General features: G+C 38.0%; 1 protein-coding gene across 4 annotated transcripts in view; it reads left to right on the top strand.

Annotated features, from left to right (window-relative positions):
• The window catches only part of ACOX3 (acyl-CoA oxidase 3, pristanoyl), a 31,795-nt gene that overhangs the window by 145 nt on the left and 14,911 nt on the right, over positions 1 to 16,739 (top strand). For 2 of the 4 annotated variants that reach the window (XR_009486311.1, XM_059845246.1), the window contains exons 2-7: positions 2,287 to 2,453; positions 3,864 to 4,097; positions 5,088 to 5,159; positions 5,950 to 6,039; positions 6,522 to 6,665; positions 7,526 to 7,614. Coding sequence is in view for 3 of the 4 variants with exons in the window: in XM_059845246.1 (XP_059701229.1) it covers positions 2,298 to 2,453; positions 3,864 to 4,097; positions 5,088 to 5,159; positions 5,950 to 6,039; positions 6,522 to 6,665; positions 7,526 to 7,614 (785 nt within the window). In the remaining variant the exon portion in view is untranslated. Of the gene's footprint in view, positions 1 to 8; positions 284 to 2,286; positions 2,454 to 3,863; positions 4,098 to 5,087; positions 5,160 to 5,949; positions 6,040 to 6,521; positions 6,666 to 7,525; positions 7,615 to 16,739 lie in introns of those variants that run through there. The other 2 variants (XM_059845247.1, XM_059845248.1) reach the window with 2 other exon arrangements.

The raw sequence follows: 16,739 nt of genomic DNA, 5'->3' as shown, positions 1-16,739 counted from the left end.
GTACCGGGTCCCCTGGCCCCCGCCTGCGGCTCTGAGGCTCCAAGTGCTGCCAGAGACGCTGTGGTGCCGTCCTGCGGCTGAAAGCGCGGGGAGCCGCCAGCTCCCAGCAGGGCGTGAGGCTGGAGGGTCGTCACGGCATGTGCTACTCTGTTTGGGGAAGGTCTGTGCCGCTGTGACAGCGGGCGCAGAACAGCTGCGTGAAAACGCTCCGGAGAGCAAACTCCAGACCGGGACGGCTGACTGACACCGGGCAGTCAGCCCGGCCCATCAGAGAGATATCTCGGTACACCTTTTTTAGCAAATAACAGCACATTATGTAGTCTGGTTTTACCCTGTCTGAGCAGAAGCAATACCCCGCCGTGAATTCGGGCCGCTCGAGTAGCGGCCGTGCGGCGAACTCGACAGAAGCGGTTCCTGCTCTGGGCTCTGCCCTGTCCGGGGGTGTCCTGCTCTGGGCCCTGCCAGCAGTAGATTGCTCGGAAATTGAATATAAATAGAAAAAATATATATATATATATATACATAAAGTATATAAATAGAATATAATAGAAAATTAAACACTGGTTATGTCATCTCTTGGCCATAACGGTACAGTATCATTATTCTTCACAGCTACCAAGTGTCTAAAATATGTCATTATTACACGAGATAGTTGAGGATAGTACCCTGCAAACTGACCTTTGCGCTCGTGATTTGTGACCCGTTTTTGGTGCTTGGGTATGAATTTTAATTACGAGCAGGAGCACTTTCCATGGAAAAAGGTTTCCAGCTCAACATTTTGCAGTGAAACTGCAGCAGTTCTTTGCAAATTGAAAATAATTTGTGGTTTTTACTTTTTAAATTGAAAATAAATTGTGGTTTTTACTTTTTACACGCGTTTCAAACTTTCAGAGCAAGGCTGAAATTAACGCTGAAGTTATTCTTTGGGACAGCCGGTTGTTACTTTCCTATTGCTACCACCTGTTTTGATTTCTTAATTAGTTTTGAAACTGTTGACTTGGAGCCAAATTATATTAAAACATTGCATGAAGTTGGAAAATTTATAATATATTTTAAGTACAGAACGCTTTTTAAAATGAACTCTTAGGTTTTCTCATTTGGGTAATATCGCTGATTTGCAATGTATATAAAGTTAGATGCAATAGCTGCAATATTACAATGTAATTTTTTCTCTTTTATGAGTGAAAAGCCTCCAACTGCTCCATGATTTACCTGTTTTCCAATTACAAGTGTAGTATCTGTTCATTTGGCTGGAGATTGAACTTCCTCAATGTCCTTTTTTTTATTTTCTCTCTTTCCAAACCTATTGTGCAGTACTGGAGCTTCTTAGAACTGATTTGGAAGTCACATGCAGAAATACTATCCCGCTGGTCCCTTCTACTATGTTTGTACTGTTCAGAACTAGAGCATGACCTCCATAAAAGACTAAGGTTGAAAGAGAGGTATCAAGGAGATATATCAAGGTGGTGGAGGGGGGAAAAAAGCGGTTGAAAAAGCAGACTGATGAAGTAGTTTCTGTACTTTACTATGTTTCAAGTCTGTAGTGAGCCCTTGGCCAGCCCTGGGCCGGGATGTCCTACCCATACCTTTGAGTTGCTTCTTTCAACCAGTCTCTGGTTCTGGGACCAGCTTCTGCTGCCCTGTCCGATGGTTTCTGCTCCCTCCAGGCACAGCAGAGATCTCTGCCGTGTGTGGTGCCCGGCATCGCTGGGTGTGCCGTGAGCAGCAGAGGGCTCTCCAACACCAGCTTATGGAAGCAGCAGAGGCTCAGCCTCTATTTCTTTGGGCCAGGTTCTAATGAAAGGCACAATTCTTCTCTCCTGAACCAGTTCATTTGTACCTCCTGACAGGGAAATCCTGCAGGGTCTGTGCAGTTTTGTAGTGCTCTTGCCTGACCCATAGATGCACACGAAATTGCCAGCAGACTTCGTGGGGCCTTACTTCATTTCTTGTTTAAGACATGGTATTTTCTCGCCTGGGTCTTTTATCACCCCCTTTCTTTGTACACAATAAGGTGACAACCAGTGGTGTCCCTGTTTCATATTTAGCTCATATTTTAGTAACAAAGACAATGTAATTCATTTACATTGGGTCAAAGGCATTTTTTCTTTTTCTTTGTATCAAGTCAGTTGAATTAGAAAAAGGGAAGGGCAAGATTTTAGTTGCCTCTGCAGTGCTGTACTCATACATTTAAACAAATCCATGGATTTAATTAAACAACTTTTAAATTTCTTTTTATAACTAAAAAACACATATCTGTGGTGCTTCTTTTCTTGTTTACTGCAGTTTAGCTAACAATGAATCAGAAAGAAATGACTGGCAACCGAAATTCCTGGGATAATTTGCTAGCAGATTTCCCTCAAGGCCCACTTTCCAGATATCGTAAGAAGGCTTCCTTCAACTGGAAGGAGATGGCAGTGTTCATAGATGGTGAAGATATCATCCAGCTGAAGGTAAACTTGGCAAGAATTGTAAGCATGTTTTCATTGTGGAGATATCAGTAGAATTAAGTATGTTTTTTTTAAAGGGAGTATAGTTAATAATGCTCTGTAAATATGGAGCATGAAGACATGTGATTTGCACAGCCAATTTTCAGAAGAGAGCTGAATTTTTAAGCAATCTATTCTGCTATGTCATAAGACTCATTTAATTACTGAACATCAGTACAGGGGAGACCAGCAGGTGCTACATTTCAGAACTTGAATGTTCAGTTCAAACTGAGAAATAACTATATTCTACCATATTTCTTTACTGTTTGCATTAAATCATAGATTTTGCAAGGCACTTTATGCAGAGCTAAGTTCAAGCCACTGTCAAACAGTATTTCTGTCTTTGACCTACTTTCCTATGTTCTGTGCTTGCATTAATGCTTATGTGGCATTGCAGTTGGAGATTAGCATGTGAACCTTGCTGAAAGCTAACCCTACCAAGAAAAGAGATTAACTGCAGCACAAGAGATGGTGTGGAAATGCATGACTTGGAGATGTAGGAGGAGAAAGAGCTAGCTTTCTAAATGTGGTGTAGATTTACATAGATTTAAGTAATCTTGAATCTTCACCATAATTATAAAAATCCTAGCAGGTAGATCAGAGAAATCAAAAAGGCCTGGTTTTGCATCTGACTGGTGTGTGTTAGAGCAGAGAAAAAGCCTCCAATGTTCTGTGTCTGAAGGAGTTTCAAAGCCTTGTGGGCATGTAGAGTTGTTTACACAGAGAAAGGGAATGACTGCCTTTCAAAGGAAAGCACAGGAAGTCTGGGTTTCTTCCTTCTCATGTGAAAGACAATTAAGAAGCTCTGGGATTAAAAAAAAAAAGCCATAATATATTACCTAGTACAAAAAGGATCCAAATTACAATATGAAAAGATGCACATTCCCACATTGGAGGGCTGCTTATGGTGGTTCCATTAAATGGAGCCTTTTTTTGCTTTCATCTGGGAACAGAGCAGTTTGGTAGCTTAATGGTTTTACCATCATGGCATATTTCTAAGTGAATGTAAGCCCTGGAGTTTTACCTTTATCCTCAGACTGAGGGACCTTTGTCCCTTAGATTCTGCCAGCAGCTTCATGTATTGAGATAGTGAAGCTGCTACACAAAGCAAGTAAGTTTTACCATACTGTTTTTGTAGATTCAGAGTGAATCACTTCATGGTGAAGGAGATATCATAAAATTTAGCTGCATGAGCTGTATATATGACAGATAATTTAAATATATTTCTTAATTCTCTGGAATTTTTGCTTTTTAAGTTTATACTTTCCAGCAAACAATTGTAGTTTGAGACCCAGTGTTACTCTAGAAGGAAGTTAACAGGTTTCATTAATGATTTTAGGTCAATATTCTCATTTCAGTTTTTTCCCCTCCAAGAACAGAATCTTCTCTGCTCTGGAAAATGATCCTCTCTTTGCACATCATCCTGGAGAAGATTTGTGCCGTGAGAAGTATCAGGAGCTGACCTTCTTGCGCTGTAAAAGGCTCTTCGAGTATGAGTTTCTCACTCAGCAAGAGATGATGGAGAACCCATTAAGGCTCTTTAATATGGTGCTCTGTATAGGGATGTATGATTGGTCTCTATGTCTCAAGTTTTTCTTACATTCTGGTGTAAGTACAGTTCAGTGGTTATAGTGGTGTATGTTTTAATTTAAGTAACTTATAATACCATAATTTTGTTTCTTTATGCCTATTTTATTAAAATTTGATCTTTTCCTCGTCCATTCTTTTCAAGAATGGTATTAAGTTTTGACTGTTTAGAACAGTCAGAGAGCTGTGGGTAATCTTTGTTGTTAAACCCCTATCTCCACTGGAATCCCACCAGGAAACTAAAGATGAAACAGTACAGACAGAGATAAAGAAAAAAATTTTGATGTCTTCTTTTGTTTACTTCTCTGCTTCCTCTCTAGAGTAGCCAAAGAACTTGGTTGTTGGTGGCTGTATGTTTGCAGGTATCAGAAACTTACCTGCTTGAGCCCCAGTGTCTTAATGAAGGGCATGGATCCAGAAGGGATGGAAAGCAGTTTAAAATTTCTCACTGGCATCAGTGGCTGAATTCTGTTAATCAGTTGTTTCCCAGATGGGTCTCTCACAAAGAATGCTCAACATAGATGGTCAAATATTATCAGTTGAATAAATTAATTAATTATTACAATTCACAAAGCTGGGAAGCATCTAGGAATTAGAGTTTTGTTGTGTGAATATCCATGTAGGAAAACTGAAGGTAGCTTTCAAATCAGCATTCTTGTTTGATCCTGAAGCAGCTACTTTCAGTTCCCAATCTGTTTGCAGTATAATGAACTAAAATAGTCTTTAAGTTTTCCTTTGTTCAAGGGAATATCACTTACTACAAGTGGAAAGTATTTCTAAGCAATTGCAATGAAGGCTTGAACAGGTTAGAGCTGGGACAAGTTCAGTCATCTGTAAAGGGGCCTTGACAAGATCAAATCCTGACTTCCCTCCCCCAGCTATAGTCTAATTATAGTTTACTGTGCAGCCCACTTTGCCTGGTCTCTTTACTGGACATCTCTATTAAAAGTCATGTGCAATTTGTGCTTTTCATTACAGGTCACAGATTTCATTCATTATTCTCTTTTACAGACATTTGCAGGTTCAGTTATGAGTGCTTCTAAGAGACTTGCACACATTTTGAAACAAGCTTATAGCATGGAGGTAATTTTTTTCTATTAATTTGTGAGAAATGGACACTATTAGAACTGTGTTTGCACTATTTGCAGTTTTAGTGTTATTTCTGATCTCTTTACTTACCTAGGTACCTCTAAATAGCAAAAGAACGGAGCAGATGGCCATGGAGCAGATTCAAGCATTGAGCTCTGACTCTCCTCACTACTAGCTCATAAATCATTTCCTGGATATGTTTTAGACTGTCCAAGTTAACAAGCAGACAAAATTTGGGAACTTTTCCCTAAAGTCAGTATAGATGACATTACAACAGTTCAGGCTCTCTCCAGAGTCATTTAAGAGTATCCTGCTAGCATACACTTAACCTTGATGTGTTGCCATAAAAATTCCATTCTAATGCTATAAAATGGAAAATAAAAATGTGTTAATGCCAAAGAAACACCACATGGAGTTAGTTCAGTGGGGACTTGGGACCAAGCACTCTGCAGAATAAATGCAGCCTGTCTGATACAGAAGAAATTCTAAATATTTTCTCCAGTCTAGTCCATGTGGGCAGCATTCACTGTCTGGCCAGACCCTCTGATTTTGCAAGATAAATATTGTGTTTGCACTTTAACTGAGCCTTGTGCTTCTTTTGTTGCTCTTTCACTTCCTGTTTTGTTATGGTTTGTTTGGTTTTTTGTTGGTTTTTGTTTGTTTTTTTTTTTTTTTTGCCAAGTTACTCTCCAATAGCTGAATATTTGAAATAATTTGAAAGTCTTGCTGTTTCAATTAATATTATAAAGTGGTCCTGAACTGTGCCCTCTGTCTCCTAATTTAGATTTTTGGATGTTTTGCTCTGACTGAGCTCAGCCACGGATCTAACACCAAAGGCTTACGGACTACAGCCACATTTGATCCCAACACTCAGGTAAGTCTTTGCTGCACACTGTCAGCCAGGCTTCCTTTCCATACAGAACTGGGTGAGAAGGAGTTGGTCCCTGCATAGGCTTTAGTTCTCACAGCTGAAACAACTCTCTCAGTTCTTTACTTGAACTTGCAGCTCAGTTTAACCTAAGATCTAGGAAATGCTTCCTAGTCCATTAATCTGCATTTCTTTTTTTACTGCTTAAATGAGCAATTTAAAAAGCTGAGTTTCAGTCTTTACAATGAGATAATGAACTTTTTGAACTCTAATTTTTTTCCTTACTACATGTGTTCTCTCTAAAGTTGAACACAGTAAGAGAGATTTCAGGTGCTGGGGTGCAGTATAGAATAAATCCTGGCAATTAATGAATGTTTTCTGAATATTTTTGAATGTATTCTGAATGTTTTTCACCAGGGTGATGAAAAAAAAATCTGTGACTTTATTTTTATTATTTAAATAACTTTATTTTTATTTCCTGGTTACAGGAGTTTGTCATCAATACACCTGATTTTGAAGCTGCAAAGTTCTGGGTTGGTAATATGGGGAAACATGCTACTCATGCAGTTTTGTATGCCCAGCTCTATACTCCCGATGGACAGTGCCAAGGATTACATCCCTTTATTGTACAGGTAGGATAGCAATATTGTTAATCATTTTATTCTTTTGGGGAAAAGTGGGTTCAAATTAAAGACTTTGTAATGTTGTTATTTATACCTGACCAGCAGATTATTTATTTAATACCTTCACATTTTACTGGAATAGTAACCAGGATACTTTTTTAAAATATTAGCTGATTTTATGAAGGTTGTAGAGCTGGTTTTATACTGTCAGTTTTCTGCAAGAACTTCAGAAAATAGAAAAGAGCTCCAGATGATAAGTCTCCAGATGATATTGGTACTTGTATAGATAGAACTCACCTGTGTCATATGAAGTCCTGAAAGTCTTGCGCAGGACTTAGGATGATTTATGTCTGCCAATGCTTCAGGCTGATCTGCATTAAATCTGCAAACTTCTACCAGAGAAATCATTTTATAAAATTAAAGGCATCAGAAAATATGTCGGTGCAATACAAAACTCATACATGGTAAAATGTACTAGACTAGTTGCAGACTGAACAAAGTTTGTTACAGAATTGTAATATCTCAAAGCTGATTGTTACATAAAAATTCCAATGGTTTCTGCTTTGTGTACACCTGAAGAAGGTTTCAGTGCTAGTCTGGTGAGAGCATTCATCAGTGTTAAGTGATATTTAGTACAGTGATGTAATTAGTGTCATCTTCCAAAGTAATTTTCATTAAAATATCTATGTCCTGAATAAGAGGGTGCATAAGTACAAGTTATATGCAGGATTATGTGCTTGAAAAAAACAGAGAGGTGTCTTTATCATTAATTTCAGAGTACAAGTTGGGAATATTTTCAACCTTTTAAAAATTCAGCCTTTAACTTTCATTGCTCTGTTACTGAAATGTTTTGCTTCACTTCTGTACAGATTCGAGATACAAAAACTCTCCTACCAATGCCAGGTGTGATGGTAGGAGACATAGGAAAGAAACTTGGGCTGAATGGGTTGGATAATGGGTAAGTCAATACATTTGAAAGAGAAAACATTCTAGGTTGTGTCACACTGTAGTGGTGCGAAGATCCCCCTGTATCTGTTCTGTCTTTACTCCTGAAGTGTTCACTAGTGGTTTAAAATTGTTGATATTTCTAAAAAAAACCCTGACTGAAAGATCTTGATTTCCAGTATTTTCTACCTGAATAAACAGCCTTTCTCACTCTTTAAAATGTGAATTGCTCCTGGTATTCTGTGAATATCCCCAGGCAGTCTTATAGTTACAGACTCTTCAACAATAATAATGGAAAAAAATATAGTAAGTTCTGAGTAAAGAACTTACCAGCTTCTGCACCAATCTGGATGTAAGACTTCAATTATTTTTTCTGTTGATTTCCAGCCCGCAGGAAGGCTAGTGGTGGTCCCCAGACAAGATTTATTTTCAGTAAAGATTAAGATAAATGAGACCAAAGAGAAACTATGTATCTTGTTTAAACCATGGAATTTCTTGACTGCAGCCAAGAAAGAGAAGGCTAGTTATTTTCTTCTATATCATGTGTGTACAGTTGAAATAAAAATGTACCTGGCTCCATTTCTTAGTCATGGACTCCAAGGGCCTCTCTGTGTCTACTTTAATAGCCAAAGGTCTTTGATGGGGAGATACAGTGAGGAAACAAAGGTGGATTTCTGCATTAAAACAGTCAGATTAGTTACATAGCTCTGTGTAAAGACACTAAGCTTTAAATGGTAGAGAAAGGTTTCACTTCCTTATGTCTCAAATTTACTTCTTTCTGTTGATTCAGTTTGTTACAGGTTTATGTATAGTCCTTCAAAACAGATCATTGCAGTAAACACAGTATAGACATCTGAAAGTATCCTGCTTTCAAATATTATGGCATTGTCTGTCTTTCAGAACGTTGTAGGAATTTTATGGTTATTTTGCTCATTATCATTGATTCTCTGTTTCCTGAAGACACAGAAGAAATAAATTTTAAAAACCTCAAATAACCCAAAATTAATTTACGGAGGAAAACTCTTAGAAAGACTTGGAAAAGAGGGATGTTCAAGGTTTGGTGGGTATTTTTTTCTGCTTCTGCATTACAGAGTAGTGGCCACCAGATGGCACAGCAGCCTGGGCCTGAGTAATCTAAATGTTACTCAACAACATATTTCTATAGAAGTATTTAAATTCTGCTGTTCATTCTTATATTGCAATATAGATTTATGTGCAACATGGGAATGTAGAGTATGCTTGTTATGTGACTTTAAATGTACATAATTTTAAATCCATTTCTCCATTATCTACTGGAAAATAGAGTATTTATTAAAATACAGGTAATAACTGAATAATTTGAAATTATAATACATAAAATAATCTTTATGTGAGATTCCAGTGACTTCGTATCTTAATGTCAGATGAAGTCCCTTATCTTAGTTGACATCATATGTCATTTAAAGCTGTCATAGGGCATTCCTGTTTACTTTGTATACGTTGTTTTAAGAAAATTATTACTGCACTTCAAACAGTAGGTCCCAAAGAGCCCCAATCATGGATATAGATCTCTTAAATATGCATTAAGATGGTCCCTGCATTAGAAACCTTAAGACAGCACTTGCAGATTAAGAAAGAAGTGTGAGGGAGCCCAAGATTACCCATAGATACCCCTCATTTAGCTAAAATGTCCAGGGCCCTCTGTTCCTGAACTACTTCAGCTGTTTTTTTCCTTTCGAGAGGTCTAAGATTGCAGGCAGGCCAACATTGTTCTCAAGAACCAGGGAACCAAGTTTTGTCCTGCAAAACTTCCTGCTCTCACTGAGATGTCAGAAGCATCAGGGCTTGGAGATGTCAGCTCTCAGAGGTACATGAAGGTCTGGATGGGGACTGGAGAGGAAGTTCTGCATTTCTTTGCAGAGACAACAAGCCATGCCACTCTGGAAAATGGACTCTTAGTTGCATGATCTGCAAAATGCCAGGATACAGAGGGTGATATTTCACCAGATATGGCCTTGTCACGGTGTTCTCCTTGGCTGTTTAGCAATCCTACATCTTCATTTATCTCAGAGAAAGCATGGGCTTGTGTTAGTCTCCACTACATGCACTGCCAGGTTATTTTGAATGTGAAGTCTGGTTCAGCTACCATGAACACTTAGTAAATCAGCTCTCTTTCCATGTAGTTACACTCAGGGTATGTAGTTACAGTGGGGGTCAGAGTCTGACATCTCTGACAGAGATGTTTGCTTTTATTTCTGCGCTTCAAGAAATTTATGCTAATAATTTTCAAAATGGATACAGAGAGTAAAGTTCCTGAACATTAATGAAGGTCGTGGGGAAGAAATTCCAGAGCCTCCTTAGAAAATGCTATTGGTTTATGCTATGTAAGAAAACAGAGTAGTTGATTGTAGTTGTCCATTCTGGCTTTGAAAAACAATTGATCTCTTGGGTTGTTTGGCTGAAAGCTGGTTTCCTACTGATGCAGAGTATTATGTTTTTACTAAGAGAGGGAATTTCAGAACTAATGTGGGAATTTTTGCAGTGTAAATCCATTTCTAAAATTATCTTTCCAGGTAATTCTCATAGTTTCATAATTTGAATGTCCAAAAATCTCATGGTGTTTGCAGGTCTTTGTAACTTTAGCTGCCCTGACAAAAAAAAGACAAAATCATTGTAAAGTATTTTAAAATATTCTTCTTTCTCTAGGAAATTTACAATAATTTGTGTAATCAATGCATTAAGGGGTAAAAATAGAACTCTGTTTTTTCTTATGGAGAGTTTAGACTGGGTTTGTGTTTTGTTACCAAAGTTAAATCAGACTGCCACCAGGGGATGCAAATGCTTCAGTCTTTATTTTATAATATTAAAATGTCCACCTGTTGCTAGTGCTCTGGCAGTCTTTGAAATATGCTGCTCACTGAGGACCCAAAATGGTAGTAGCTGAGGAAAACAAAAAAGCTAATGAAAAGATCCCTGAGTATTTGGGATTTCAGGGGCTTTTCAGTAAAATGCGTGGCAGGCATAAGGAGTGAGGGAATGAGACACATATAAAGCAAGAGCTGGGCTATGTGTTGATGTGCATTTCTGTTTCCTTCCTTCCTTTGGTGTGGGGGTTTTTTTTGCTGGGTTTTTTTTTTTTTTTTTTTGTGGGGGGGGCAGGTGGAGGTGGAGAAGAATGTACCTTAGCTACTGGTACATTGCCCAAATTGCCCATTACTTCAGTGCACATCAGTAAATTATTGACACTGAATTGGTGGGGAACCAGTTTCATGTCCAATTGTAACAAGTAGGAGATTTCTGCTTTCCCCTCTCCAGAAATGGAAATGATGCCCAACTGTATCTGCATGGGGAAGAGTGAAAATCAGCTATAATTGTATTTCTGAAATGGTGCTTCCCATGCCGGTCTTTGTAAAACATGTTCTGAGCTCATTCAGCTGTGTCCACTGATAAAAACATGTATACAGTTTGTTGAGCAGGTAAAACCCTTTGTAAGGGAAGAACTAGAGAAATGAAACTGTCATTTTATCTTAAGCCTTTGTAGGGGAGGAAAGGGTCTTTCTAGAGGAAGAGTTGCTAACTGGATCTATTGATAATTGTGGGCTTGGGAAAACCAGTGGGGTTTATTAGCTGTTTAACAGCCTTTCGTGTACAATTAATATGTAGTCAATCTTTGCACACATACAACACACTAAGATGTTCAGCATGTTCTCTAGTAATCAGTGAGGCCAGATTCAGTGTTCTGGATACTGAAAACAAAACAGAATGCCCAAGAAGAAATGGGTAAGTGGGATTTTTTGGACAGAAAACAATAAATTGTGTAAAAGGATCCTTCAGGGAAGAGGTAGCTCAGAAAGCCCTCACTGTAATTCCTTGTATATTGACAAAGATGGGATACATCACAAGCCTTTACAAATTGCATTTAAATGGTTAATTCATTCTTTGTTTCTTCATTACTATTTCAGCATCACTACCAATAATACATTATGATGCTGCTATTGCTAATTTGACAGAACAATCAGTCTAGTCCTTTTTGTCTTCTACTATTTATCCTCATAATGCTCATTTAGATTTTACAACTGTTGCAGTTATTTCACCAGGAAGATGGGAGCTATAATACATAGTTGAAGCCTAAATAGTCTTTAGAACTTCATCTTTCAATCTGAAACAGTAGTTCAGTGAAGATAATATCCATAGTCAGCTTCTTTGTTTATTTGCTTCTACTTCCACACTGCCTTTTTCTTTCTGCTGTGATGAACATTTATGTAGCTGTAGGGGAACTGGAACTGCATGAAAACTAATGAAAAAAAACCCTACCAATTTTTGTAGTCTTCAGTCAGATAATTTGTCAGGTCTGGTTCACTGCAAGGCCTTAGAAGTGGCTGTTGCAGTACAGGAAAAAGAACAGAGATAAAAGAAATCAAGTCTAAAAATCAGTCCTTCTTCCCAAATAAACAAGCTTGGGCTTACTTAATATTTTTTACTGACTTACAGCCTCTAACCTTAGTATCAAACAATTGTAATAGCAATAGCAATGAAGTGGCTATAGATGAAAAAAAAAGTTAAAATGCTTGTGCCTGTATTTACGTTATCTGAATACACCATGAACATTTTAGTCCTTGTGAAAAGTGCCACTGCCACAGTTAAAACTAGGTATTTTGCAAACACATCTTACATGTTTACAGTTTAAGTTAAAGCTGTGCTTTTTGCAGCAGAATCATTGACATTTCCCTGCTTTGCCCCCCTCATGCAGTTTCTGCAGTCAGGGTTGGACACTGTGGGTACATACCCTGTTACTAGGCTGTGGTCACATTGCTGCAGAGTGCTGCCTTATCCCCTCATTTTTGTCATGTTCCTGTGCCTCAAAATTCTTCAGCAATAGCTACTTCACACTGAAAGGCACTTGATGTGGGTGAAAATGGGCAAAGGTAGATTTAAATCTGGTCACACATTTGTTTTTTGAAGCACAAAAACACAGCCTCACATCTGCAGTGAACTTCAACCAGCCATTTTTGTTCCTTAGCAGAGCTCTGTCAGCTCTCAACAGCTGCAGGAGTCTGCACATCCAGAGCTCCTCACAACACTGACACTTGAACTGTAAGAACTTTAGTGTGAGTGGGTCTTTGTGTGCCTGTGAAGTCCATTAGGTTAGGATTAGGACACCTATAAACTATGTTAATTTATAATTGTTATTGAGCATTACTGTACAGAGCTGCATTCTGACATTAGAGCCTTGATTGTAGAAAATAAAACTAAAATACTGCCATGCAATTTTCCCCAGTTTCACTGTTACTCTTTTCAGCTCTAACCTTTCTGTGAGCATCAGTCTAGAATATGTGGCAGTTTTCTTTCCTTGTGCAAGTTTTTCATCAAGCCTCTGAAGTGTTATTCTTCCCAAGGTTTAATGTACCCCATTAACAGCCCTGATATCAATTGACTCACAGCCTTCCAATACCATTCACCTGCTTTCTGTTTCTAGCTGGAACTCTGGTATTAGAGATGATTGCACCATCTCTAAGGTAGTCAGTAACAAAAGCTGGCAGAAAAAGCATTTTAGTGAGTCTGAAGTTCACCAAAGCATGTTTGAGCTATTTGTACTATAGGTAACAGTTTATTACTTTAGTGCTGGCAAAAGGAGCTTGTAGCTTTTCCAGCTTCTCCTCTTTTATCAGCATTTACTGCACACCAGATGAATTACTATTGCGTGATTTAAAGTCAGTGAGATTAACTTAGTTTGAAATGTTCCCTAAACTACTGGCCAAGGAACCCAAACAAGAATGCTACTATTGGAATGGCACTTTGCTCAGCTGCTCTTGGTAGAAATCTATGTGATACAGGTTTTTTTTCTCTGTGGTAAAAAACGTGTCTACATGATGCAAAATTGCACATTGCTGTAGAGGCCTGTGATATCTATTTAAAGTGACAGTTGTCTGTCTGTCTTTCTGAGAGGCCTTAATCTCAGTCACGCTATCTGCTGTGCTGAAGAGGCCCTAAGTAGGGCAGCTTTTAAACCTCTGGTCTTGTCATCAGAGTGTGAAATTTAGCCATTTTCCAAACTTGCTGGTACATGATATCCCCATGACTGTGTATACAGTTCCATTATTGTAAGATACTTCTTCAGTTCTTTAAGGAGATTTTTCCCCTAAATGCGTTGACAGATGTGGGCCAAGTCTGTGCTTTCTAGGCTAATAACCATTAAAAACGTGATCATTGACTTCATTAAATCTTACTGTTTATTTTTAATATGTTCCAATATCAAGTTCCAATTGGCCAGTATGTCTAACAATTCCCAATAGCAAAGTTCTTGGAGAAGGAGCATAACAGCAGTTGGCAGCAATCTCACAAGGTTGCTTAACCCACCAGTCCTGTGAGGTTCTGCTTTTATTTTCAACACTTGTGCTTATAGGCAAAATATCTTATTCCTTTACACATGGAAATTTTCTGTTGAATTTTTAATTGCTAGTTCTGATGCTCTGCTTTGCTTCTTAAAGTCTTTGCCATCTGATATGCATATCCACATATTTTTATATAATATATCTGTAATGGATAATATCAAGGGGAAAAAATCTAAACTTCAAACACCTGTTACTTGAATTCATTTTGATTTTAAGAAAATAGGCTACCATATAATGATAGGAAATTCAATATTCTGGTTCACTAGCTGTAAGTGAAGTTATTAAAGAAGGGTGTGCTTGAACTTTTTAATCATAATAATTTTAGGTCATCTTTTTATGTGGTACAGAATTGCTTCCTTATATTTGTGTCAGATTTTAATAAAACTTTCTTGAAATTTTTTCACTCTTTCCAACAGAAGACTTCCCTTTGATTTAACTGTTTGGGATTGTATTACAGCAAGTGAAAGTGGGTAAAATTGTTCAGGTTATTTTGGGAGCTGTTTTGTTCAGCACACATCTGTCACATGTTCATGATGAGTAGGCTTGCAATTCCTGAAAGTAGGCAATTGGTATATAGGTTTATAAAGTAGTAGCTTTCAATTTGCTTTTTATGAGTCTCAAGCACAGGTCAATATAAAAAAATTTCTACAACTGCACAACTTTGCTTAGTGAATACACACTGCAGTGTAAAACATAACACATAACAGAGGATAATTTGCCATTTTATTCATTGTCATTGTCTCCCAAGTAACAAATGACAGAACAAAGGGAAGTGTCCTCAAGTGGTACCAGGCAAGGTTTAGGTTAGGTACTGAGAAAAAATTTCTTCACTGGAAGATTTTAAGACATTGAGACAGGCTGCCCAGGGAGAAGGGGTGGAATCATCATCCCTGGAAGTGTTCAGAAGATGTGTGGATGTCACACTTGGGGACATGGTTTAGTGGTGAACATGGTGCTTCTGGGGTAATGGTTGGACTCTGGTATTGGAGGTGTTTTCCAGCCTAATGACTCTGTCAATGCTGCCATGAAATCTTACCATTCATCACATAGGAGGCTAAGCATGTTCCAGATATGTATTTGCAGAGAGAAAACCTAAGAACTGGAGCCCTTTGAAATATGATCCTAATATGTGCCCCAAAGATTGTATCATCTCTTAGAGTTAGGTCAGCTCTTCCTTTAGTCTGGCTTATAATTCCAGTTTTTATCATCCATTGAATAGCTTCCTTCTTGGGAGGGATCCTTATAAACATCCATGGAGCTCTCTTACTTTCATCACTCTGATTTTTAAAATTCTCATTTGACCTAATGGCTTGTAAAAAATCATGAACTGCTGGTGTGCTGTGACTGGCAGGCATCCTGTCAGGAAAATATTCTTCAGTAATTAGTGTCTGCTTCACCATTTGAACATATTTGTACCTTCCTGCCTTATGCTTGCATTGTAAGGTCCTAGGAGGAAGCACCTTCTTGGAATTCTGTGGATGGACAGTAGCTGTGAAGAAAGAGTGTAAACTAGAAACCTAAACCTTGCCACACACACACTTCTGTAATTAAAGTAATGAGTAATAATAATTTAAAAGCTCTAGTTCTTTCTAAGATGCATGCTATTGCTTAAAAATATCAGTTGTTGTACAGTTTTAGTTGTGATTCTGTTTGGGATATAGGAAGCAGAGAATGTGAATTAAGCCAAAAGATCTTACTAGAAAGATATTTTTTATTTTCAGTGATATGAAAAAAATAGTAACGTAGAGGGAAATCAGATTTTTGGAAAATCTGAATTTGCTTCTATTACTTAGTGTAGTCCCACTGAAATTGGCATTTAACAAAGCATTTATTGGAGTTGTTGAGGCAGCTGGTTCTTGGTTAGGATAGCATGCCTTCCTCTGTGTCTAAGTCTGAAAATACTGTGTATCTCTAAGGCTGAATAAATTCAGTATTCAGATATGTTTCCTTGGAAACAACTCATAATTTAAAAGCACGTGCAGCAATGCAGCCCTTATGTAATTTATTAATGTGAAAAACCTGGCTCTCGTGAGCCATATTAAATAGATCAGCCTTTATTGGCAGGAAAAAGGAATTTTCTTTGATTACAAATACAGCTTTTCAAGTTCTATTAGATAGTGAGATGTTAATGAGTGGGGTGATACTGCTGCTGTTGTGCCAAATTGTGTTGCCCATTTGGGTGAAACAATTCAATCACTTTCTTCCTGAAGAATATGAATACTCAGGACATTCTCCCTGTCTTAAGAATTTCCATCTTTATTGCTGCTAGAGTGCTGCAGTTTAGAAGGGGTTATGCTGCTCTTCCTTTTCTAAGATGCCACATTTCAGGGAATAGAATTCCTAATTTGAGTTTAAACAAAGGAAAATTTTCCTTTCAGTTCCTTCTCAGAGCACTATTTCAGCTATGTCCTTATTTTTATTGCAATAGAATGAGTGATCCTCACAGGTCTATATTTTAGACTCATAAAAATAAATAGTGTCTCTATTCCAAAGCAGTCTCCAGGCTGGAATAAACAACACCTCAGTTAAGAATACAGTTCTGCAGAATTGTTTGAGGCAGGGAATTATTTGCAATGAGAATGGCCCAGTCCTGTTCTAGGTGGCAGAAGGAATTTATTCATCTTCCCAAGCCTTTTAACTGCTGAGATTCCAACCTAGGCAACCTAAGTCATGCAGCCTGAGAATTCATTTCAGCTTTCTGAGGTGTCAGTGAAAGTACCTGTCAAACTGCCTGGGTACAAGGTCTCTAATAAGTAACTTTACTTGT

This window comes from Haemorhous mexicanus, chromosome 4, assembly GCF_027477595.1.
Source record: "Haemorhous mexicanus isolate bHaeMex1 chromosome 4, bHaeMex1.pri, whole genome shotgun sequence".
Taxonomy (NCBI): domain Eukaryota; kingdom Metazoa; phylum Chordata; class Aves; order Passeriformes; family Fringillidae; genus Haemorhous; species Haemorhous mexicanus.
This window is presented reverse-complemented; position numbering and strand designations above follow the sequence as displayed.